A 27,993-nucleotide genomic window follows, 5' to 3' on the forward strand; every position below is an offset into this window, starting at 1 on the left:
ATATATACTTTAAAAAAGTTTAAGAAAACTTTACCTAATTTTAAACAAATTTCATCACAACTTTGTTTATATGCTCTTCTTCATGCAGTTTATTTATTTTGTTTTGCTTTGAACTCAGAGCCCTGGTTTCATTCAAAAGGAAACTGCTTCTAACCATTGCTCAGACAGAGCCTTGGTCCTTTCACAAGTCAGACCCATCCTTACAGAATGAACATCCACATTAGGGGACAGTTTCCCCAGAAATCTGTGACAAATAACCTAATGGAGCCCTTTACTAATGTTCTGAGAAGACTGGTTTATCTGGGCCAAATAAAAAATAAATATAATTAGAGAAGAGACAAAGGCTTTTCCTGTCATCTCCACCAAATATTTATCAAACCTATTTTCTATGAGGCTGTCTTGACATCATCATATTCAGCTTCAAACTGTTTAAAGTACTCTGACCTGGAAGTACTGGCTCTGCTATTTCTTAGCCTCTGAAATCATAATCCAGTTAAGTCCTCCTAAGCAGCACATGCTTTTCTGCTTTGAAAGTGGTACACAGAAATCTAGACAAGAAGGAGCAGAATGGGGCAAACTTTATTTCCACCCTCCAAATAGCCTACTGTTTAGAAATCATTTTTCCTCCATGCTCCCTTCTGTGAGGAACACTAGGAACACTGTGAGGAACCCAGAAGAGTGCTGTGAGAAGAAAGGTATGTAAAGCATGCACTGACTCATGTTGCTTTGAGCTAGATGTGTTTTCTCTGCTTCCACTAATGAAAAAGAATCACTTACATCTTCAGAAAGGTGGAAGGAGGAGAGCAACATACACTGTACGTGAAGGAATGCTACACGTTTGAAAGGATAAGAAATGAACTTTCAAAAACCTAAATAAATGGGAGTGGGGAAGGAGTACTAGAACAAAAGGCAATGTTTCCTAACTCACATAAATAGTCTATTTCAAGGTCCACATTTTGCTCCCTATTTAAAAAATGCTAAATCTCTGTCAGAGCTGTCTTCATTCTTCTCCATTGCCCCTGCCTCCCCTCAGGTTGCAAAGAATGATCCAAGCAGGTTTAGGTTTCAGCTGGGGCAGAGGGAGGGGTCCAAGGACACTTTCCTAAGCTAACAATGACTGCCTCTAATGGTTTCTGTCTCCTAACAAAAGCCATGACTCCGTCTTTATCAGCTTCATCTAATTTTTCCTTTCCAAAGTAAATAACACAGCCCTTGCATTTTACACATGTCCAAGTTTGACAAATCATTATCGACTGAGACTATAACTGATAAGAGATAACTTTGTGGTAGGACATTGTCATTTCCTCTCATAAGGGCTTTCTTTCTGAGATACAGAAACATGATTAAAATAGTTAAACATTTCCTCTGCATGGCAGTCAGGAACTCAAGACATTAAGATACTGGAGTCTGTATTTTTCTAGTTCAGATAGATCTATCTTCATACCAACAGTAGCCACAAACAATACACTTAAGATTATCCTGCTTTTTTAACTAGTTGTTTTCCTTAAGAATTCACATGAAATGATTTCATCACCAAGGACAGCAGCTGCCTAATTCCCTATATGGTTTCTGAATGGAGCACCTTCTGCCAGCTCAAACCTCTTTATTTTCAGGGAGGAGCAAATAGTAGGTAAAATTTTAGATTATGTACCTAAGAAATCTATGCCTGAGAGCGCATTATAATATTATATAAATTAAAAGAACTTTGATATATTTTAAAATAACAGATAACAATAAGCTGTTAAAAGAATTTACAGGTGACTGTCCTACAACATCCATAGGCAGATGTCATGGAGGCAACAACTACGTTCGACAATTAAACATTCACATACCCACTAGAGATTGTGTACTGTTAGATACCAATATATATGGCTAATCTGTCTGTTTCAACCTTATATTTCTATGATAAATATTAACAGCTTCAGTCAAAGAAATACTCCCTAATTATTGTCTATAGACTATTTGCTGTTAAATAGCATTACATCCGTCAATATACCAGCTATCACATGATGCCACTAAATAGATGGCAAAAAGAGTCCGGACAGAGGATGCTGCAAAGTAAGAAAAGTAAATTTATAAATAGAACTAATGAAAAGCACCCTGAAAAAAACAGTCTTTTGAACCTCTGTACACAATATACATTAGAGAAGATATAAAGATTCAGAGGAAAAACGGGAATATTAGATGTCAAGAAGAAAAGAAACATGAGTATTTCTGATTATGAAAATTCTTGCAAAACATCAGGATCTGATTTTTATATGTTTTTCTTCTTTTCTAATACATCTTAGTTCAAGTCAAAGGAAGTTCCTGAAAATGGAAAGGTTAGTGGGTAAGTTCGTCTCATATATGATAAGGAAAATGTTAATTTTTTTAAAAAAGGAGATTTTGATTTTAAAATAATGACATTCAAGTTTTAACAGATACACTCATTTAATATTTATTTTCCAAAAAAAAGGAATTAGAAGTTAGTTCTTTCCACTACCTTTAAAGGCTCACTAACAACCTGGTAAATCTACCTGCTTTACTACTGGGTAAGCACATCATTAGAAAAGGGGAATAGAGTACAAGAAACCATCACTTGTCTCTTTCCACTCAAGAAGAGTAGCAAATGTACTAAGAGAGATTTACCTAGGCTGCTGATAAAGACAGTACATGAAAACAGAAATGCATTAGGGTGCTCTAGTTCTGTTGTTCACTCAGCTATCCGAGGAGATACTGACACACAAACACACACACACAGAGGCCATTTATTTTTCTCTTACGAACCCTTTTAAAGTAGGTGGATCTTCCAAAAAGAGTATGATAGAAGTTCACAAGGAATTTAGATATGCTTCTCACTAATTATTTGAATCATTCTCCATCTTGAAAATACTTTTGATTACCACTTAAAACAGTATTTTGGTATTTTTGGTTTCTTGGTATTGGTAAATGAATCTAGGGACTTGGTGCCTATCTCTGAAAATTAGTTGGATCTCAAGTCATTAAAATACACCAGGCATTTTTCTCAAAGGAGAAAACAACAAATGATTAGCTAAAGGGGCATTGCCTCTGATTTCAGAGGATCAAATTTGACTGCCCATATTATGTTTGGAAGCCAGGAAATACCCGTCAAACATTTTTTACCAGTGTACTTTTCTGAACTACTTGACTTCCAAATTTCAGAGAAAAGAAGGGTAGAATTCATTTGGACATAAGCTTTAATAAAGCTGGACTAAACACCACAGACACACAAACTAGAAGGCACAGGATTCTAAGTGACTAGAATTGGCTAAAGTATAAAAAATTTTCCAAGCTTTTAAACATATAAGAATACCCTGACCAGAGCCCTATCCTGAAAAGTACAGTATTTTTCTATTGAGCTTCTCACAAATTATTAGAATTCTTCCTGAGAAATCCCTCAGTAGATTACCACTTAATTTACTCAAGTACTTGCACTAAACAGAAGAAATCAGGAAATATATCGGCATTTCTCCTTACTGAGACATTGCAAAAAACCTTGTGGCCAAAATTAAATGAGGGTCCCTCAAGAATTCTCTGCTTGAACCTGAACACTTAGGAAATAAAAATTCAACTGGTCTTTATTTAACAATGGTCTACTATATGCTAAGAAAGTCTAAACTATTAGGCAAAAAGGAAATTTAGCACGAATATGGTATTAAATATAAAAAGTTCTAAGAGAAGGAAAAGTTAAGGTGATCAAAAGTAGGTAGAAGAAAATAGTATAATATTATAGATAAAGAACTAATATCCCTAATATATAAGGAAATCATAAAAATTGAAGGGAAAAAAACCCAAAATCATCAGGAAAAAAATGGGCAAAAAAAAAGAGCAGATAGTTTTTTGGGGAAAAAAGATACAAATAGCCCTCAAACTTATCAGATACTACATTTCACCCACAGTAAAAGGAATGCAAACTCAAACTATACCATTTCTCATTTATGCAACTGGAAAAATTCAGTAACTTAACAAAATGGTCTCAAGGAAGCTATAAGAAAATAGGCACCTCATACATTGCTGGTAGGGTGGAGGTATAGAAAATGTTACAACCTCTATGGAGCACAATTTGACATTAACAAAACTACATATGCATTTACCCCTTGAATCAACAATCTAGAAACCTACCCTGAAGAAACATCTCCAACTATATGGAAAACAATTCTCAGGTTTTGGGGTTTATTATGAAACTTTTTTTAAGTTTTAAGGTGTTTTACATAGAGTAAAACCCATCCTTTCTAGTGAACAACTCTGTATGTTCTAAAAAAATCCATATAGTCCTGTAATCACTATCACAATCTAGATTTTAAAAAAGGGTTCCACCACCCCCAAAATTTCCCTCATGCCCCTTTGTAGTCAAATTGTTCCCTAATGCTCAGCCCTTGACAAACACTGATCCATTTTATGTCCCTAGAGTTTTGCCTTTTCAAGAATGTCATATAAATAGACTCATACCATATGTAGCATTTGAATCTTGCTTCTTTCATTTAGCATAATGCATTTGAGATTCATTTATGTTGTTTCATGTATCTATAGTTCACTTCTTTTTATTTCAGAGTGATACTCTAATTATGGATATACCACCGTTCATTTATCCCTTCACTCATTGGAGGACACTTGGGTTGCTTCTACTTTCTGGCAATGTATGAATAAAGTTGCTACAAACATTCAGGTAGAGGTTATTGTGTGAATATAATGGGTAAATTCCTAGGAGTGAGACCGCTGGGGTCATATGGTAAGTGTATGTTCACCTTTATAATACACTAACAGGCTGTTTTCCAAACTGACTGTACCATTTTGCATTTTCACAGCAATATTTAATTTGTTCAGCACCCAGCCATTACTTGATTTTGTCGGTATTTTGTTAAGCTAATTCAAATAGCTATGTAGTAGAGACACTACACTTTCACAGGAAAAGACTGGAAATCATTAAATGCCTACCTATAAGAAATTGGCTGAATAAACTATGGTTCATTCAAATAATAGAGTACAATTTGGCAATAAAAATAGAATGAGAATGATTTCTATGAAGTGATATGAATATTACTATTTTCAGGATATATTTTCAAGTGAAAAAACAAAGTACAAAAAATATATATGTATGATGCTATTAATGTTGTGTAAGGTATGAGAAAGGGTAAGTACACACACCACAAACACACACAAACTCAAAATACTGATTATTTACAAAGGGTGGGTAGGATCAGGAAGGGAGAGATAAAGAGGAAAATGGGATTTCACTGAACATATCTTCTTACATAATTCTGCCTTTTGAACCATGTTCATATTTTACATAGTCAAAAAAATTAATAAGGATGGGGAACCCCAAAAATAACACAAAAGAAACAAATGAACCTAAGAATATATAAATTTGGTAACAATCACACACGAGAAAATAAAATAGCCAAGAAACATCTGAACAAAATACTCTGAACTATATAGCTCTACTGTATTGTAAGATGAGAAGAACTGCAAAGAAATCTTGAACTTAATAAGTTTACTGCTTTTAGTGACACATGCATAGAAATTCTGAAACTATTTTGTGTTATATGATTAGGCAAATGAGTAAATATATTAATACTCTGGGAACCAGGATTCTCAGAGATACAAATATGGAATAGAAGAAGAGGAAGAACTATGATATCAGGTTTAAATTAGAAGCATCAGGTTTAACTCACAATTTATAAAAATGCCTATGTTGGTATAGCATGTGTATTTCTTAACTCTGTCCACAAAAGGAGCATACCTAATGCCCACATCTCAGTCTCTAAATATCACTATCCAGTAAAAGGAACAAGAACTCTTTGACAAAATAGCTAATACTGGGGGCTGGGGCAAAACCTGGAGTAGACCAGGAATATCTTGTGCCAGAAAAAAAAGGAAGTGCTCAAAAACTGATGAAGACAATGGATGAGACTCCCACTAGCCAAATTTGGAACAACTGGAGAATCAAAATGAAAGACAAGAATGGACTATAACCCTTGTATATAAAAAAGAATATATGTGACAACAATGACACACACAAAAAAAGGGAGAAAAGTAAAGTTCTTTAAAGAATAATGTCAACTAATCAATGTGAATGAAATGATAAAGATAGAAAAATCACTATTTTTATAATCACCACAGTAACATATGATTCAGGAAAAAAATATCAATGAATTCTAAACCAACAGGTGAAAAACAGGGAACAGGATAGCTGCATGATCTAAAAGTATCACTCTATAGATCACTTATTAATTACAAAGGAGGAAAGGCACCTTTACAGTGAAGAAATCTGGTAGACACCACCTTAACCAATTGTGTACATCCTGATATGATGCACTGAAAAGAACATAATACTACTTTTGTTATATTCCTGCCAAAAATGATTAACCTGAATCTAATCATGAGGACGCACCAGATATGCCTAAATAAAGGGATATTAAAGGAGAATAAATAAACATAAAAATTAAATGCAATGTGTGATACTTGTCTAGATGTGGTTGCAGGAAAAAATAAAAGAAAAAAAAACTGCTGTAAAGGACATTATGGGGAAATTTGTATACAAGTGACATATTAAGTGGTAGTATTATATCAAAATTAAAATTCCTGAGTGTGACCATTGTATTGTGGTTATGTGGAAGGATATCATTCTCAGAAAACTAGAAGTTTCTGTATTGAGAGTTCAAATATGATGGATGAAATATGCCACTTTCTTTCAAATGATTCAACTTTAGCTGGGGCAGTGGGAGAGGGTGGAGAATAAAATTGACTTTCAAAATCAATTTTTTGAGAGAAAAATCTCCAAATCTAATAAGTATTTAAGTGAAGGTATATGTATGTTCATCTTACCACTCTGTTAAGTTTTCTAAAGATTGAAAATTTCTTTTAAAAAAGCTTTTTAAAAGAAGATATTACTCAAGAGGTGGGAGTTGGGGATGGGCAAGATGAGTTAAAGAGGTCAAAAGGTACAGATTTCCAATGATAAAATAAATGTCATGGCATGTAATGTACAGCATGGCAACTATAGTTAATAATAATGTATTATATACTTGAAAGTTGTTAAGAGAGTAGATCTTAAAAGTTCTGATCACCAAAGAAAAAAAAAATTGCAACTATGTATGGTGATAGATTAACTAGACTTACTGTGGTGATCATTTTGCAATACACAGAAATATCAAATCATTACATTGTACACCCAAAACTAATATGTTATATGTCACTTATACTGTAATTAAAAATTCTTATAAATAAGTAAGAAGAGGATGTTACAGAAGAGGTGAGATTGACCTAGTCCTCAGGGAAAAGTAGAATTTGATATTTTAGACAAGGAGTGGTGGGGGAGTACATTCCCTAGTTGGGGTTATTAGCAACTTAGCACAGAGTGAAGGTGGTAGTTGAATAAGCAATGAGCACATAAAGGAGAAATTCCAGAAGACCTGAAAAGGCAAGTAGACTTTTATAATTAAGGCAAATAATTTCAAAACAAGAACTTTATACTATCAGAAAATGAAAAATTTTTAAAGATCTTAAATCAATGAGAGCCATAATAAATCTCTGCCAATGGACAGACCCAAAAGATCAAAAAATAGGAATAAGAAAAGCAAAACAGAATATCTAAGCATGTCATAATGTTTTCATTCAACTTTTTCAATTGTCTTTATTGCCATTTGGTTATAAATACAGGTACCTACTTTTCATTTGACTACATTTATCCTTAATAGACCAGCTTTCATCAAGAATCGAAATGGAGGGCTTCCCTGGTGGCACAGTGGTTGAGAGTCCACCTGCCGATGCAGGGGACGCGCCTTCGTGCCCCAGTCCAGGAAGATCCCACATGCCGCGGAGCGGCTGGGCCCGTGAGCCATGGCTGTTGAGCCTGCGCGTCCGGAGCCTGTGCTCCGCAACGGGAGAGGCCACAACAGTGAGAGGCCCACATACCGCAAAAAAAAAAAAAAAAAAGAATAGAAATGGAAAACTCAAAGGAGACAGGGGTCAGCGGGTACAGGGAACCAGCAAAGCAGGCCAGCATATTAAACTGTATTCTTTTAACAGACATACTTTGTATATGAAATATCTTGGACTACTACTTATTTTTACAATGGAGTATATTCTCATCTTTTTTTTCCAAACATGTGGTCCTGCCAGTGTATCTTCCATTTTGCCATTTTTTAATACACACTCAGTAAAAGTAATATTTCCCTCAACAACTGCACAAATATGATAATAAATGGCAATATCCAATGTGCAGACACAACCGGGATTGTGGCTTAGTGGAAAAACCATATCCTTGGTAGCAACCTTGAAGCTCAGGACTAGTATATTACTACCATGCTTAGAAAGAGACTAGGTTGGAAATACAGATTTTTTTATGTGAATTCAACTAACTTTTAAAAGTTTGAAACTAATTTTAAAACTTTTAAGCACTGTACAAGCCAACAACCATTCTGTAAGCTGTTTCTGGCCCATGGGCTGCCAATATACAACCTCTAATTTAAACTCTAAAGTCCTAACGGCATCTTTTATTTCACTTTAACTTGTTGAGAAATAACCCATTTTGTTACCTTCCCGTCAATAGAAAGTTCGGCAATAAACAATTTGAAATTTGGATCAAATATCATAACCAAAATTTTACATAAGCAATTTGACATTAATTAATTATTGTCACTATTTTATAGGTGAGAAAAGAGATGCTTAGAGAAATTATAGGACTTCCTCCAACAGCACAAAAGCTGACAGAACTTACACTTTCTATAGACAAATCTTGTGTTTTTTTTACAATCACCTTATTATGGACTGAATTGTGTCTCCCCCAAAATTCATATATTGAAGCCCTAACCCCCATAGTGACTGCATTTGAAAATAGGGCCTTTAAGGAGGTAATTAAAGTAACATAAAGTCATAAGGGTGGGACCCTAATACAATAGGACTGATGTCCCTATAAGAAGAGGAAGACACACTTGGGGCGTGCAAGCAGAGAAAAAGCCATGTGAGGACACAGCAAGAAGGTAGCCATTTGCAAGCCAAGAGGAAAGGCCTGAGGATAAACCAACCCTGCTGGCAATTTGATCTTGAGAGTATCACCCTCCAGAACTATGAGAAAACAAATTTCTGTTGTTTAAGCCATGCAAACTGTGGTATTCTGGTATGGCAGCTCTAGCAAACAAATACAACTTGTTACCTCAAAATTAGTAAAGTACCATAATCAAAAAGACATCTCAGAAGGCTTTATATTAAACACATGACATTTGTATTTAACTTAGCACTTCCATCGTGTTAATTACATATTTCAAAAAAGACACCAAAATCTTAAGAGTTAAACCTGACATGGATCATTTGTTCAACAAACATTTATTTGATCCATACTCTATTAAGAGTTTTGTGGATAACACAGTGACCACTGGTCACTAACAGTATGTAAACAAATTAAGAGAGATATGTGCCAGAAATATGACAACAATGAAGTGTTCTAAGAATACAGAAGCTCTGAAGTAACCTAGAAACAAAGAAGAAATCATAGGTCCTGCTTCTTCAAGCTATTTCTTACTCAATACTGCTTTATTTCAGTAGATTTTTTGTTTACAGTAGATTGTAGTCACCACTCCATGTAAATATACATCATCAAAAACTACATCAAGATATATTTCACCTTTATTCCAAAAAAAGCACACAGTCAGAATGCCATAATAATAACTATTATATACTGGTAGCATTGTATGTGCCAAGCACTATGACAGAAGCATCATATAAATTACTTCAGTCAATCCTCACAACAACCCTACCCTTAGAAGGTATTACTGTCCCCTTTCTCACAAATAATATATCACCTTAAGTGGTTCTTTGTACTATGTGTTCCAATATTTCAAAAATAATATTTCAGAAAAATCTAATACATTCTCAAGCTAAAATGTTCACTACTTCTAAAAATATTTTTTAAGTTCTGTCTAGACATGTAGAGAAAAGCAATAACATCTGCATATACCACAGTATGACATAAAGATTCAAAACAGATTTCCAACATCAAAACCAGGCCGGCCAAGTGCACCACTCCCCATCCTCCCCATGAAGCAGCTGAGGTCCCACCACAGCTGGAGGGCAGGTGCAGCCCACATGAGGGACAACCCTTGAGCACCTGGCTCTGGTGGCCAGGGAAGACTGTGCTTCCAGGCCCCAAGGATCATACCTTATACAAGAACACTCCTTTAAGACTGAGAGAGACAGCTGTTTCACCTAATAACATATAGACAAACACAGAGAGCCAGGCAAAATGAGGAGACAAAGGAACATATTCCAAACCAAAAAGTAAGAAAGATGCCCAGAAAAAGACCTTAATGAAATGGAGATAAACAATCAACCTGATTAACAGTTTAAAGTAATGGTTATAAACATACTCACCAAACTCAGGAGAGGAATGAATGAACACTGTGATATCCTTAACAAAAAGATAGAAAATATATGAAAGTACCAAACAGCAGTTATAACTCAACTGAAATATACACTTGAGGGGTTCAACAGCAGATTGGATGAAGAAGAATGAATCAATGAGCTGGAAGAAAAGCATGGAAATCACCTAGAAAAAGCAGCAAAAAGAAAAAAAAATTTTTTAAGTGAATATACCTAAGGGACCTCTGAGACAGCATCAAGCAGAAAAACATTCACATTATAGAAGCCCCAGAAGGCAAAAAGAAGAGAAAGGGTCAGAAAAATTATTTGAAAAAGTAATAGCTGAAAACTTCCCTAATCTGGGGAAGGAAACAGACATCCAGGTCCAAAAGAGTTCCAAGTAAGGCAAAACCAAAGAGAACCACACCAAGACACATTATAATTAAAATGGTAAAAGTAAGGACTAAGAGAGAATCTTAACAGCAATGAGAGAAAAGCAACTTATTACATAGAAAGAAAACCTCATAAGGCTTTCAGCAGATTTCTCAGAAGAAACTTTGCAGGCCATAAGTGAATGGCATGACATATTCAAATTACTGAAAGGAAAAATTTTCCAACCAATAATTCTCTACCCAGCAACGTTATCACTCAGAATTAAAGGAGAGATAAAGAGTTTTCCAAATAAGCAAAAGCTAAAGAAGTTTATCACCACTAAACTGGACTTATAAGAAATGTTACAGGGAATTCCCTAAGTTGAAAAAAAAATGGCACTAATTAATAAGGAGAAAACATAAGAAAATTCACATCTCACAGGAAAAGGTAAATAAGAAGGTAGCAGATCAATCACTTATAATGCTACCATGAAGTTTAAAAGACAAAAGAAATAAAATTAGCTAAAAATACAATAATTTGCTAAGGGAACATAAAATAAAAAGATGTTAAATGTGACATCAAAAACATAAAATGTAGTGGGATAGTAAAAAATGTAGAATTGTGGAATGTGCTCAAAGTTAAGTTGCTATCAACTTAAAATAGACTGTTATATACATGGGATGACACATGTGAACCTGATATACATGGGATGATACATGTGAACCTGATAACTACAAAGAAAAAACTTAGAGTAAATACACAAATGAAAATGAGAAAGGAATCTAAACAAAGCACTAAAGAAAATCAACAAACCACAAGGGAAGAGAGAAAAAGAAACAGAGAAACTATAAAAATAGCTAGAAAACAAATCACAGAATGGCAATAAGTACATACCTATCAATAATTACTTTAAACATAAATGGACTAAATTCTCCAATCAAAAGACAGAGTGGCTGAATAGATTAAAAAATAAAAAACAAGACCCATCTACATGCTGCCTATAAAAGACTCACTTCATAAGTAAGGACATAAACAGACTGGATGTAAAAGGATGGAAAAACACATTCCATGCAAATGGAAATGAAAAGAAAGCTGGTATAGCTATACTCATATGAGACAAAATGGCCTCTAAAACAAGGACTGTAATAAAAAACAAAAAGAAGCACTACATAACAATAAGGGGGTTCATACAGCAAGAAGATATAACGTTTATAAATATGTGCGAGGCAAATGTGATAACCACTACACTACAGAAACAACACTTAAAATATGTATGCACCCAACACAGGAGTACCAAGATATATAAAGCAAATATTAACGAACTTAAAGAGAAAATTAATAGCAATACAATAATAGTAGGGGACACTGACACCCCACTTATAGCAATAGATACACCATCCAGACAGAAAACCAATAAGAAAACATCAGCCTTAAATGACATATTAGATCCGATGGAATTAACAGATTTATACAGAGTACTCCATCTAAAAGAAGCAGAATACACATTCTTCTCAAGTGCACATGGAACATTCTCCAGGATAAATCACTTGTTAGGCCAAAAATCAAGTCTCAATAAATTTAAGACGACCAAAATTATATGAAGCATCTTTTCTGGCCACAAAGCTATGAAAATAGAAATCAATTACAAGAGGAAAACTGAAAAAAAAAAAAAACCCACAAAAATGTGGAAATTAAACAACATGCTACTAAACAACCAGTGGGTCACTGACGAAATCAAAAGTAAAATCAAAAAATACGTAGAGACAAGTGAAAACAGAAATATTACATACTAAAATCTGTGGGGTGCAGCAAATGTAGTTCTTAGAAGGAAGTCAACAGCAACACAGGACTACTTCAAGAAACAAGAGAAATCTAACTTTACACTTTAAGGAACTAAAAAAAGAAGAACAAACAAAGCCCAAAGTTAGTAGAAGGAAGAAAATAATAAGATCAGTGCAGAAATAAATGAAATAGAGACTAAAAAGACAATAGAAAAGATCAATGAAACTAAGAGATGGTTCTTTAACAAGATAAACAAAATTGACAAGCTTTTAGACTAAGCAAGAAAAAAAGTGAGAGGGCTCAAATAAAATCGAAAATGAAAGAGAAGTTAAAACTGATACCACAAAAATACAAAGGATGATAAGAGAATACTATGAACAATAATATGCCAACAAATGGGACAACCTAGAAGAAACAGATAAATTCCTAAAAACATACAGTCTACCAAGATTAAATCATGAGAAAACAGAAATGTTAAATTGACTGATTACTAGTAAGGAGATTGAATCAGTAATCAAAAACCTCCCAGCAAACAAAAGGCTTAGACCTGATGGCTTCACTGGTGAATCATCCCAAATATTCAAAAAAGATTTAATACCTATCCTTCTCAAACTCCTCCAAAAAAAATGAATAGGAGGGAATGCTTCCATACACTTTTTAGGAGGCCAGCATTACCCTGATTCCAAAACTAGACAAGGGCAACACCAAAAAGAAAACTACAGGCCAATATCTCTTATGGACATAGAGGTAAAAACCTCAACAACATATTAGCAAACTGAATTCAACAATACATTAAAAGGATTATACACCACAATCAAGTGGGATTTACTCCAGGGATCAAGGATAGTTCAACATCCACAAATCAATTGATGTGATATACCACATTAACAAAATGAAGGATAAAAATCATATGACTATCTCAGTAAATGCAGAAAAAGCTTTTAAAATTCAAGAGTCATTTATGATAAAAACTCTCAAAGTGGGTATAGAGGGAATATACTTCAACATAATAAAGGTGATATATGACAAACCCACAGCTAACACCACAGTCAACAGTGAAAAGCTGAAAGCTTTCCCTCTAAGATCAGAAATAAAACAAGGATGCCCACTCTCACCACTTATACTCAAAAAAGTATTCAAAGCCATAGCCACAGCAATTAGGCAAGGAAAAGAAATAAAAGGCATCCAAATTAGAAAAAAAAAGAAGTAAGACTGTTACTGTTTGCAGATGACATGATACTATATATAGAAACCCCTAAAGACTCCACCAAAAAAACATTAGAACTAATCAATGAATTCAGCAAAGCTCCAGGATACAAAATCAATATGCAGAAATCTATGACATTTCTTGTACAATAGTATTGAAATATCAGAAAGAGAAATTAAGAAAACAATCCAATTTACAATTACATCAAAAAAAATAAAATACCTAGGAATAAATTTAACCAAGGAGGTAAAAGGCCTATACACTGAAAACTCTAAGACTGATGAAAGAAATTAAAGAAGACACAAATAAGTGAAAAAACATTCCAAGCTCATGGATTAGAAGAGTTAATATTGTTAAAATGTTCATGATACCCAAAACAATCTACAGATTCAATGCAATCCCTACCAAAATTCCAGTGGAATATTTTACAGAACTAGAACAAATAATTCTAAAATTTGTATGGAACCATAGAAGATCCCAAATAGCCCAAACAACCTTGAAAAACAACAAAGCCAGAGATACCATGATCCTAATTTCAAACTATACTACACAGATATAGTAATCAAAACAGAATGGTACTGGCCCAAAAGCAGACACACAGATCAATGGAGCATAATTAAGAGCCCAGAAAAAAATCCACACATATGTGGACAATTAATTTATGATGAAGGAGCAAAGAACATACTATGGAGAAAGGACAGTCTCTTCAATAAGTGGTATTGGGAAAATTGGACAGCTACAGACAAAAGAATGAAACTGAACCATTATCTTATACCATGAACAAAAATTAGCTCAAAATGGTTTAAAGACTTGAATATAAGACTTGAAACCATAAAATTCCTGGAAGAAAACATAGGTGGTAATCTCACTGACTTCTGTTTAGTGATGTTTTTTGGATCTGACTCCAAAGGCAAGGGAAACAAAAGCAAAAATAAACAAATGGGACCATATCAAACTAAAAAGCTTCTGCACAGCAAAGGAAATCATCATTAAAACAAAAAGGCAACCTACTGAATGGGAGAAGATATTTGCAAATCGTATATCCAATAAGGGGTTAATATCTAAACTACACAGAGAACTCATACAGCTCAACAACAAAAAAACAAACAGCCCTATTAAAAAATGGGGAAATGATCTGAATAGACAATTTACTAAAGAAGACATACAGATGGCCAAAAATCACATAAAAAGATGTTCAAGATCACTAATTACTAGAGAAATGCAAATGAAAACCATAATAACAGGTGTAACCACCTCACACCTATTAGAATGGCTTTAACAAAAAGTTAAGAAATAACAAGTGTTGGAGAGGATATGGAGAAAAGGGAACCCTCACATACTGTTGGTGGGATTGTAAATTGGTGTAGCCACTATGGAAAACAGTACAGAGATTCCTCAAAAAGTTAAGAATAGAACTACCACATTATCCAGCTATTCCACTTCTGGGTATATATACAAAGAATATGAAAACACTAATTCAAAAAGACATACGGGGCTTCTCTGGTGGTGCAGTGGTTGAGAGTCTGCCTGCCAATGCAGGGGACATGGGTTCGAGCCCTGGTCTGGGCAGGTCCCCGTGAGCCACACTACGAGCCTGCATGTCTGGAGCTTGTGCTCCGCAACAAGAGAGGCTGCGACAGTGCCCGTGTACCACGATGAAGAGTGGACCCCACTCACTGCAACTAGAGAAAGCCCTCGCATAGAAACGAAGACCAAACACAGACAAAAATAAATAAATAAAAAATACAATTTGCTAAAAAAAAAAAAAAAAAAAAGTAGAGGAATTAAAAAAAAAAGATATATGCACCATGTTCACTGGAACGTTATTTATAATAGCCAAGACAGGGAAAAAAACTAAGTGTCCATCAATGGATGAATGGATAAAAAAGATGTGGCATATAGGTGTAGATAAAGGTATAGATACAGATCTAGAGATACAGATATACCCACAATGATACTATGCAGCTATATAAAAAGAATGAAATCTTGCCATCTGGGATGATATGGATGGAACTGAGGGTATTATGCTAAGTGAAATAAGTCAGAAGTAAAAAGACAAATACTGTATGATTTCATTCATATGTGGAATCTAAAACAAAACAAAACAAATAAATAAAACAAAAACAAACAGTTACAGGGAACAGATTGGTGGTTAACAGAAGGGAAGGGGGCTGGAGGATGCAAGGCATTAAGGGGGTCAATTGTATGGTGACAGATGTGACCATTTGGTGCGTGATCACTTTGTAGTATATACAGATCTCAAATTATAATGTTGTACACTTGAAACTTATATAATTTTTTTTTAATTCCCCAAATCACACATATTTCCACTGAAAACCAATTGAATTAAGTTGTTGATGAAAAACGGTCAAATATCAGTAGTTTATATAGTTCAACTGTAATATAAGACAAGTTAAAAAAAAACTTACCTTAACTAAGGCGACCCTTTCATTAGTTTAGACAAAAATAAAATACAAATAGGAAGAGAATTTACAGGGGAGCAGTTTTCCTGCAACACTTCTCAGCAATCAAGAGACTGACTCTGTCAGTCAGCTCAACATGTAGTCAGTTTTTTATCCAAGATGACAATTCACTTCTATGACTTCATCTTCAGTTCCCCAGGCTATTAAGTTTTTCCCATCTCTGGCACAAACTTTATTTCAGTTTAAAAATATATTAACTATCTGTTTACTATGTGCAAAGCTATTTTCTAGGTGTTTGGTTTTCCTTACCCATCTCATTCTATGGTCTACTATTAAGTATTATCAAACTAAAAACATACTAAACAACGTACAAATGTCACTTGGCTCAAAGAATGTATTAAGTACACTTCCATTAAAAGCACAGGAAAGGGCAAAAAGTTCTTCAGAGAATGAAAAATATACCTAAACTTAAGTATATTAAATCAGAATCATAAAATTTCATAAAAAATAATGCAGGTAATCTATTACAAGCAACAGATTTTAGAAGACAAAATATAACTTTCTCTTCAAGTACTGTATTCATTGCTGGAAAAATGTTAGGACATATTAATGAAAAAGCAATAGGACACCTAAACATTCATGAGTTTGTTTGCTTTATGTACTAGAAATGCTTCCTCGTGGTCCACTATAGCCTTGCAACTCAAAGTGTGCCCAGGGTCCAGAAGCACCATCCTTACCTGGGAGCTTGTTAAAAATGTAGATTCTCAGAATCACCCCCCAACCTGCAGAATCAGAATCTGCATTTAAAGATGATTCCAAGGTGATTCCTATGCACATTTAAGTTCAAGAAGCACTTTCTCTACAACATGGCTCTTAACTCAGGTCCTAAGGGCAACATGAGTTTCACAAATTCCCTGAAATTTCATGCAGAACTTTCTGTGAGTGAATATACATAGATTTTACTGGGTAAAGGCTCCATATTTTTTATCAAACTCTCACAGGAATATAACGATCTCCAAATAGATTAAGAACTACTAGATTCTATGGCACAGTTTAAAAGTCAAAATATTTCAAAAACTATTTACGCTACTCTCAATGAGGTCTGTTGAAGAATGACAAGAATGAAGGTCAGAACGTCACAGTGGGTCACGGAAGACCTTATCTGAAGAATTTATTCACACCATGCAAGAACTATGCCAAGAAACCAGTTTGGAGACATCTAAATAAATAATTCTCTACATGAGGTTTGAGATTAAGAATGTGCACTTGAAGAAGATTCAAACTGAGAAGTAAATAAATATAAGGTAGGATTTTTTTTTTAAGATAGGATGCCATTAGATGACAGCAAAGTGCTGAATTCTTGTTGTAAGAGCTCAATCAGCAAATCTCTAATACAAATTCTGTTTGATTTGGGATACAGAACCATTTTAAAATGTTAACTTCCAAGTACATTCCTACAATATTTCCTTTATGAGGGATCCCAACATGTTTTACTAGTCGTACTTTCTTCATCCTCTTTGGACCTCAGAAGACAAAACAATGAAGAAATATGGCACAAAAATTAAAAAGGACTTGCCCAGGATCTTCAGTGAGCTAATGATAAACAGTAGCTCATATCCAGAAGGTTCTCACTAATATATGAGAACTGTGTACGTTTCATGCTTTCATCTTATCACATAACCATCTCTTTGGGGTGTGTATTATCCAGGGGCACAGACAATGTTTAACTTGTTTCCTTAAGCCAGAGTGCCTGATAGAATTTAATTTCCTTAATGGGCAACCAAAATGTAAGTTTAAAATGTTAACTGGATTTATCTTGATCCTGATGTTTTATTGTACTATTACTGTAATTTTTCATCTGTGATGGGTCTAATCCCTGACAATCTGATCTCTAGGGTGGATCTACATCCAACCATAGCAGTCATTCCAGGCAAGAGAGAATGCTAAAAAATATTCAGGGGATCAAGATTACCCTAAGATTACAAAGTTAGACAGTGAAAAGTTTGGGGCTGTATTTTGGCATGGAGAGGAGAGTAAGAAGGTTAGTAAGTGCACAACAAAGAACAATGATGGAGAAGAAACACTGAACCCAGTTTTATCTGGAGAAATGAAACAATGAAAAGGAGACAAATACTTAAAGATAAAACAGATTACTGAGAACAGGAGTAAATGGTTCCTTGCACATGTCAGTGAGCATTTGATAATGTAAATAATATGATCATTAATGACAATTTTTACAGTAAAATAAAATAAAATGGCAAAACCAATATCTGAATGCAGTCTGTAAGTCTGCAAAGCTCATGCACCTAACCACTATACTCACAAAAAACTGATCCAGTTTATGCAAATGATAAGTAGTTCAAAAATGTTTTAACTGGAAATCTCAAATGTCATAGTAGTTTTATTTTTAAAAACACATTAAACATATTTCCAACAACAAACAAGGATATAAAAAAATGTACTAGTTAAGCCACTTAATCTTATTCTTTACCTGAAAGTGTCATAGAACTAAGAGGTTAGGGATATATCACAAAATTCCCAGATACCCTATAATTACTCATACATTTATTTCCTCCAGAAATGTGTTCTCAACTTTCTGGAACCTTTTTACAATTTCAATCTGAACCATTTCTCAAGCCTAAGAAATCTCTGTTTACTCCTACTGTTTAAAGTAACATCTTTTATTTGTCTGAAGTAACTTTGTTCCAGCTTCAGTGGAGATTATCTATCAATAGATCTCTTTCTCTAAGTCAGGTAAACTCTACTCTTCCCTTAATGTAGTACCCAGTCAGTATACAATCAACAAACCCTGAAACTTAAAAAAAAAAAAAATGGATGAGTATATTTAAAGTCTAAAGAATTAGAATCTAAGATATCTTAGTACATCTTCAGTTTCCTTAAATCAGGGAACATTTGTATTTAAAATGATATTTAATATCCAGAAGATAACACAGCTATGTTATATGGATAAATTCTTCATCACATCTCAAACATACCATATTGAAACGTAACAACAGGTTCACTTCCCCGGTTCAAATGTTAGTTACCTCTTCATCATCTTCCTCATCTTCAACATCCAGAATTCCTGAATCCTGTTCAGACTTGGGGCTAGTGCTTCCTATCTCTGTATCAAAAATTGTATATGCATCTTTCTTAGGTTTTCTCTTGCTACCTATTCTGGGTTGTTGCAAGATGATGTTATCCAGGTTTCTTTGTTGTTGGGCCTAGGATAGAAACACATACACGCAAATAAACAAAAAAAGAAACAAAAGAAACAGAACTTAATTAAGTATTCAAAGAACTTCTAATTTTGAACTAATTGGTATCTTAAAAAAAAATACAACAAAATCCCTTAATACATAAAGTTTTAGTGCCAGAAATAAAACCAAACATATTAATGTATAGATTTTTAACCCTGGAGCTACCTATCTTTATTCGTTTCCCCAGTTTCCATAGAAAAAGAGATAATCAGTCAATATTATCATGAGACTTTTCAAATACAAACATTAAGTCATCACAAAAAAGAAATCTACTGATTTGTACCTAAGTAGCCAAAAGATTAGTAAAAATGACTGAATATTTATCTCTTGAAAGATAAGTGCTATACTAGAACCACTGTGGTTGGGAGAAGAGGGACAGGAGCCTTTAAGCTTAGGGGACTCTTAGAAACACATATGTGGATACAAGAGACAAATAAATTTTAATCAGGATAATAAAATATCTTAATAGAGTAATCTGAACTAACTAATTAAACAGGATTTCATGAGCTTAGTCTGTGGAAAACAGAGTTTTAAGCATTTCTTTTTCTAAACTTTTATAGAAAAGTATAATTCCCTCAACTTAACAAAATAGACTCAAATGATGGTGTGGTTTCCATAGATCCAAAGAGGTGGAAAGTGTGACTATACAGACTCAACAAAAGAAGCTAAACCAAAGTATTAGAGCTGGAAGGGACCTTAGTCACCACTCAGGAAATAGGCTAGAAGACAAAGGATTTGTTTGAAGCTACAAGGCTAGTAAGTGATAAATCAGAAGCCCAAAGTGTGATCTCCTAAATTCCATATCAGTGATCTTCCCACTATACCAACAGTCCCTCAAAGCATGACGAAAATGTTTCCCCCAAAAAAAGAGTTCTGTGGTCAAATAAACGGGAAACACTGCATGTTATACAAGCCTTCTTGTAGATATACGATGCACATTAACAGAATAAAAACTGGGAGAAGTCCTATTTTAAGGAAACTTCTTTAATATGGTTTAACCCAGCACATTCCAAAAGTATTTCACAGTGGAACTTTCCTTTTCAGAAGAAATAATACTAATACTTAGTATCATCTGAAGATACAAAGCTTAAGAAATGTGACCTCCCAGAATATACATTGCTTAATCAATATATGATATTTCTACTCAGTGACAAGTAGAAATTAGTTCAGGAGAAAAATCAGAATCTCCAAATATTCTGAATGAGATTAAGGAATTCTAGATAAATATTCAGTATAAGGTGTTAGTCCAGGTACTGGTTAAATGAGACAATTATAACAAGACAGAGAAAAACTTGAACTATGTGAGCTAGTTTCTGCCAAGAAAATGAAAAGAATCTACATTCCAGAGATTTGAATCAATGGACTAACTTGTTTCTCTGCATAGTACTTGTTGATATTTTGGTTTGACTTACATAAAATACATGGCTTCAGTAACAAAACTGAGAGAGAAGGTATCCAAGCACATTTATGTTTGTACACAAGACATACATACCCTCCAAGCATTTGAGACCTCAAATTAGATAGAACACTCTACTTCTCTCAAAAGTAAGAAGTTCTCCCCCACTTACTTCCAATGCAAACCACACAAAAAGGGATCCAGGACTCTAGAAATCTAACGCTTTCATATTTAAAAAAACAAGCTCTCAACTAGAGAGTAATCACTTGTCTCTTTATCCTCTCTTTCAGTACAGCAAAACCAAAAGCTTTCATAAGTTGGTCTTATTTTATTGAATCCAAAGTTAAATATTTTTCCTTCACAATCACTAAAATACTATCAGTGTACCAAAAGCAATCAAAAGGAGCCACACTTAAGCACTATCATTTATACTTGAAATGATACAAATCTGAAAGTATCCTATGGAAGTAATTTTAGATCATCTATGATTTGTTCTTTTTAGGTGTGTCTGGTTTACCAATCAATTTGATGGAGCGCAAAGCAGTTTAGGCCAAATCAGCAAATTAAAATAGCAAACCCTATGCTAGAAATGAGAGCACGGCAAGTTTTATTCCAAGTCTCTATGAGAACCCGGGCTCTCTGTCAAAATTATCAAGGCTTCTCCAGTCTATAAATGAGCAGTCAGGGCAGATCTGCCAAGAAAGAACTGGCCAAGTTGGAAATACTAAAACAGGTAGAACAACTAAATAAATACTCCGTTATAACCCATTAGGAAGCAAAGGAAAACTACCATCTATTCAAAATGTATACTATGGGACTGGCAGGAAGTGGAGAAGAGTAAACGTAGATATAAATATGTAAATATATGCAATATATATTAAAATTAACATGTGACTCTAAAGTCCATAAAAAAATAATAATAATAAAAGCTCTTCAGAGCTCTTTTCTAACATGCTAAGCCACCTCACCAGGACCATTTATTCTGTCCCTCCAAAGACAACCTTGGAGCCAAAGAAGCAGCTACTGATTTCTGCTGCCTAGGTTGGAGTAGAGGTAAAAGGGTATCAAGCACACAAATAGGCTTAAGAAAGCATTTAGGCTTTTTTTTTCCTTGGTTGTTCATTCTCTTTGTGAATAATCTTTACACATTTACCCACCTCTTCCTCAAGATTCCTCACATGTGTTCTTCTCTGGTTTCCTAATATACAGAAATTAAGCAAGGTTTATTCCTCAGCCCCTACTCTTCTACCACTCTTTCCCCTCTCCCAAGATCCAATAGCATATCTCTAGTTTCGTATTACTACTGTGTGTTCTACCATCACTTCACTTCCAACATACCTAAAATGGAACTCATCGCCTTCTCATTAAAATTCCCATGCATATTGCAGCCAGGCTCTTCTTAAACCACATCATTCATCACACCAATTAAACATGAGGTAAACTGGGGAAAACAATTTGAACAAGTACAAATTCAAACTCCATAATCTTATCACTAAGACTCCACAATAATGGAAGCTGAACTTAATTTTCCAATGTATTATCCAATACTCTCCAACGTGAATCTTCTACTTGGATCAGAATCTACCTCATAATATACTAAAAATATTTCCACTACTGTATCTTTGCTTATGCCATTTCCCTTCTAGATGACCTCTCCCTGCCTGTATCCAACCTTACCTCCAAAACCCAAGTAAAATTATTCTTCCTTTAGGAAGCCTCCTCTCACTGTTCTAACTCACAGTGTTTTCTCTCTGTATCCCTACTTTCAGTCAAACATGTATTGAATATCTACTTGGCACCAGATACTGCACTGAGTATACAAAGAATAAGATGGATTCTCTGACTCTTGAACCTCACATCATTCTATTGTAAGAAGTAGGTAAGCAATTGAGGGGCTGAAATTCAGTGCAAAGAGTATAAAGATAGAAATAAATACAGGTGCAGTGATTAGACAAAGGAGAAAGTAATCATATCTGCTTGTAGGGATGTAAGAGGAAGAGGTAGCAAACTGTGCTCTTAAAAGATGAATATGGGGCTTCCCTGGTGGCGCAGTGGTTGAGGGTCCGCCTGCCGATGCGGGGGGCGCGGGTTTGTGCCCCGGTTCAGGGGGGATCCCACGTGCCGCAGAGCAGCTCGGCCCGTGGGCCATGGCCGCTGGGCCTGTGCGTCTGGAGCCTGTGCTCCGCACCGGGAGAGGCCGTGGCGGTGAGAGGCCCGCGTACCGAAAAAAAAAGATGAATATGATTTTTCCAAAGGGAAGTACATAGAAAGGGTAACCATTCCAGAAGAAAGAAACCAGATGAGAAAAGACCACCACATGTGAAATAACATTATCCACACAAGGAATAAATAATTTTGTATAAGAACATAGGTTATGAAGGACTAACAAGAGATAAAGTTAAAGATGCCATACAAGGCAGTTTCAAGGTTAGCTAGTAGGCAATGGAGAAACAACAGAAGAATGTGAGCAGGGGAAGAACAGGATCAGCTTTACAATTTAGGCAAATCCCCTAGGAGCGGAGGAATGGTCAACTAGGAGAAGATAAAAAATAGAAACAGGAAAACCAATATAGATCATGAAAGGAGTCCAAATAACAATGATGAGGACTTGAATTAAGGTAGCAGCAGCTACAGAAAAAGTAGAAGCAACAGAATTTACTGATTTAAATGTAGTATATGGGAGAGGGGAAGGAAATAAAAATAACTCCAAGTATTCTGGTCTTTATGACTAGATGGTGGGATCATTCTAAACAATAGGAACCGTGGAAATAATTAGTTGAAGGTAGGATAGAGAAGATGAGTTCAATAAACCTGTCAGATATCCAAGTAAAAAATAACAGTATGGCACTTCAGTGTATAACTCTTCTCTTCTTTAGGACAGGAAACATACTTCACCATTATGAGAATCCCACAAGCTCAGATACAGTGACACATACACAGTAAATTCAGATAAATGTTTACTATATAAAGGCAAAAGATAACAAAAGAAACTTATTTAAGAATGAGATTTGGCCCAATAAAAGAGAGGGATATCTGTAAAAGACATGATTTGGATATTCTCCTACCTATTAGAAGGTGGATGGGGGGGCGGGGGTGGCAACCCATAAGAATTACCTAACCTGAACTATTCACCTAAAAATGTAGCTACTAAAACTTTTACAACTGTCATTACACATGCTATTAAATAAAGTTTTGTTGTGAATACAACTTCCAAGGGTTCCTAGCAATAAGACTCCGAGTTAAAATTCTGTGAATCAAAAGCCAAAGGCTCCTTTCTTTATCAGCCCAATACTGACCTCTAGTGGACTACAAGAATACATAAAATTGAGCTTGAAAATCAGAAACGGGTTGAAAAGGGAGAGAGGTGTAGGCTTATAGGTTCAAGACCTGACATAATTAACTACATGGACTTCAATTACAGGGTGCTATACCAGAAAAGAAAAAAAGAAGAAGAAGAAAAAAAACCTTCTTCGAGTAAGACGGGTCTTTAAATCTAAGCTCTGCAACATATTAATTCCATAACCATGGGCAGGTTCTTTTCAAACCAACATCCCATCTATTAAAAAAAAAAAAATAGGTTAATAAAATGTACCTCAGAACTGCAACAAGGATTAAATGAGATAATACATGTAAATTATCTTGAATTAAAAGATAAGTCAAAAGAAAAAAAAAGACACTAAAAATTTAAGTTCCACCTGTCTTCCCTCTGAATATGAGATAGGAATCTTGTTTCACCGTCTATTCTGGAAGAATTGAAGATCTAGCAATACTTAGATACATAATCATTAATGGCATCTAATACTGCTTCACATTGCCATTCTATTTTGTATTTGTGCTACATGCCAAGTATTAGATATCTGTACTGCACACCTCTTGTGCTCCATTTCAGATCTTCTCAGCCTCAGCTCTTATTCCACGTAGAACATCAGCAACCTGTTCTGGGCAGCCCTGGAAGTGTCATATAGTGTAAACTGAAACCAGCTCTAGCATTTACACCACACCTCTAGCTTCCTGCCCAGAGGTTTTTCAGACATCACAGTGTGGAATCCCACCAGAACTACTTAGCACTCATGATTCTCAACCCAGAGGTGAGGCAAACCTTGACCAAAGAACTGACAGATAAATGCTCCCCATTGCATCCCTCCCACGGTGAGCTCCATATAGCATCTTAATGGATTAAGGAACCAGACTGCCCTACAGTGTACCACTGTAGTTACTCTACAATTTTTCTTTTCACTCCTCCTGACCCTTATGCTTGTATACGCCACTCAAACACCAACTCCTCAGGTTTCTCCAAGGAAATCAAGGTTAAAATAATATCCCATACAAAAATACAATGAAGTAGGATTATGACCCCATATCTGAAGGATGTCCATGAAAATAACTGGCAAGACCAAGATATAAAGACTCCAAAGCTACCATCTTCACTTCTCACCAATCAAAAGAACTACAAGACCTGTAATTTCAAAAAGGTTTCTTCATGCTTATTAGCACTAGCTCTGGCAACTAGTATTCTTTGGTGACTAGCTCCAATATCAGATCTTGTTCAAACAAAATAAAAACAAAACAAGGATAGTGAGTTAAAATGAAGGAAATAGAACATATCAAGACCATATCCAAAAAGTTATTTACATATTAGTGTACATAGGGGTGTATACATGCATTATATATGTGTATTTTGTGTAATATTTTTAAAAAGAGATAAAGTTTTTCATACAACTTAATCAGGTTCCAAAGAATTTCCATCAGTAGAATGAGAAATCTAGGATTATGATATTCATAGAAATTTTTTTTTAATGGAAAAAGGTGTTCACTATATCGTCTTCAACATTATAACTGAGATCCTTAGCTGTTTGAAAGTCTACAGTTCATATTTAAACGTATAGGGCTTCCTTGGTGGCGCAGTGCGTTGAGAATCTGCCTGCTAATGCAGGGGACACGGGTTCGAGCCCTGGTCTGGGAGGATCCCACATGCCGCGGAGCAACTAGGCCCATGAGCCACAACTACTGAGCCTGCGCGTCTGAAGCCTGTGCTCTGCAACAAGAAAGGCTGCGATAGTGAGAGGCCCGCGCACCGCGATGAAGAGTGGCCCCCGTTTGCCACAACTTGAGAAAGCCCTGGCACAGAAACGAAGACCCAACACAGCTCTAAATAAATAAATAAATTTAAACCTATATTTCATAGAGGGGAAAAAGTCTTTGCACTAAAAAAATTCATTTCAACAAGATGTACTAGACGTAGTGTATTACAATTTGTATAAAGCAATAGTAAAAGTTAAAAGAATTCTCTTGTGAATTAGGATAATCCCAACTTTTTAAATACTATCTTTTTCTTTCGTCAACATATATACACCACAAGCACAATGTTAATTGTAGTTAACTGTAAATTACAAAATAAACATAAAGAAAAAAATGGAAAAAAAAATCTAAAATTTCCATTCAGTAATAATCAGTTACTTGATGAATTACAACCCAGCCTATTTTCTGTACATATATAAAGATTTCTCTTTTTGCTCATCTGTATTTTCTATTTATCTGCATAATTGCTAATACATTTATATTGGTATGCCAAAAAGTATCATACTTAAGTTTTTAAATCTGCTTTTTGCTCAAAAATATTTCCCAAATATCTTTCTTGACAAATAAAAATACTTACGATAATATTTGCATTGTACTACATTTCAAAGAATGGATATTTATTTGAATATATTCTACTATAGGACATGTATATTGCTTCTAATATTTTGCTATTTAATAACTGCTGCAAAGACTAACTCCAGAGCTAAAATTATGTGGATATCCTTAATTATTTTATTAGAGGAAGAAAACTACTCCCTCATATGATTATTCACCCCAACTCAACTTTTCAGTACAATTTATCTTTTCCCAATTTGTTTTATTTTAAATGTCTGCAAAATGAATATAATTTCATGGTTTAAAAAATCTAGTAATACTGAAAGTATTGTAATAAAAAACAGTAGACTCCCTCTTATGCCTTTTTCAATCCCCAATCCTGCTCTGTAGAGTTAATATTTTTATACCCGCGTTTCTAATAATACTCTTAATTTCTGTTAAAAACTTAGATCATTTAAAAATATAGACTCCCTTACACTACTGCTTCTTAAATTATATTCTCAACAAAGTATTTTAAGTAAAAGCAATAATCAATATTAATCATCATGTCATGTAACCAAACCATCTTACTACAGAGTCAAGTATATATGCAATGATTACATAGTTGATTATAGTTCCTTTCTGGTACAGCTTTTTGTTTTTCTTGGAGTTTCAAATTGCCTACATTTTCAAAAAATTCTCTAATATTCTAGCTACAACAATCTTGATTTTTTCCAAAAAGCTCATCATAATAGACATTCTATCCAAACCTTATTATTCCTAAAGGCATAACTTGGGGTGATTGTCCTATAAGTCCTATAGTAGTCTATATTCAAATAAACATCCATTCTTTGAAATGTAGTACAATGCAAATATTATTGTTAAGTATTTTTATTTGTTGAGAAAGATATTTGCGAAATATTTTTGAGCAAAAAGCAGATTTAAAAACTTAAGTATGGGGGCTTCCCTAGTGGCGCAGTGGTTGAGAGTCCGCCTGCCAATGCAGGGGACACAGGTTCGTGCCCCGGTCCGGGAGGATCCCACATGCCGTGGAGCGGCTAGGCCTGTGAGCCATGGCCGCTGAGCCTGCGCGTCCGGAGGCTGTGCTCCGCAACGGGAGAGGCCACAACAGTGAGAGAGGCCCGCATACTGCAAAAAAAAAAAAAAAACAACTTAAGTATGATACTTTTTGGCATACCAATATAAATGTATTAGCAATTATGCAGATAAATAGTCATTCTGAAGGGGACTTACTTTCATTTCAGTTTCAATAATTCCGTATCTATATTTCACTTAATCCAGACTCTCATTTTGTTGGCACGCATCTTCAGATAATTCTTAAGAATTAAGAATTAAATTTCTTGAATTCTTCCATTCTAAAAATGACTTTAATCCTTCTCCAAATAAACTATAGAGTTCAAGGTTGACAATAATTTTCCCTTAGGTTATTGAAGGCATTCCTCACACTACTGTCCTATATTACCCCCTATTGCTAGTGGAAAAAGCAATGATATATTGATCTTCATTCCTTTATATATTACTTTTTCTGTCTGGAAGCTTTTCAAACCTTTTACTGTATATGTT

The 27,993-nt window shown here is 34.8% G+C and overlaps 1 protein-coding gene across 2 annotated transcripts in view; it reads right to left on the bottom strand.

Annotated features, from left to right (window-relative positions):
* The window catches only part of EXOC6B (exocyst complex component 6B), a 711,196-nt gene that overhangs the window by 417,644 nt on the left and 265,559 nt on the right, over positions 1-27,993 (bottom strand). For both annotated transcript variants that reach the window (XM_082672238.1, XM_082672239.1), the window contains one exon: positions 19,188-19,364. In XM_082672238.1, the coding sequence (XP_082528364.1) occupies positions 19,188-19,364 (177 nt within the window). The remainder of the gene's footprint in view (positions 1-19,187; positions 19,365-27,993) is intronic.

This window comes from Grampus griseus (genome assembly GCF_964374135.1).
Source record: "Grampus griseus genome assembly, chromosome: 15".
In the NCBI taxonomy this organism is placed as follows: Eukaryota; Metazoa; Chordata; class Mammalia; order Artiodactyla; family Delphinidae; genus Grampus; species Grampus griseus.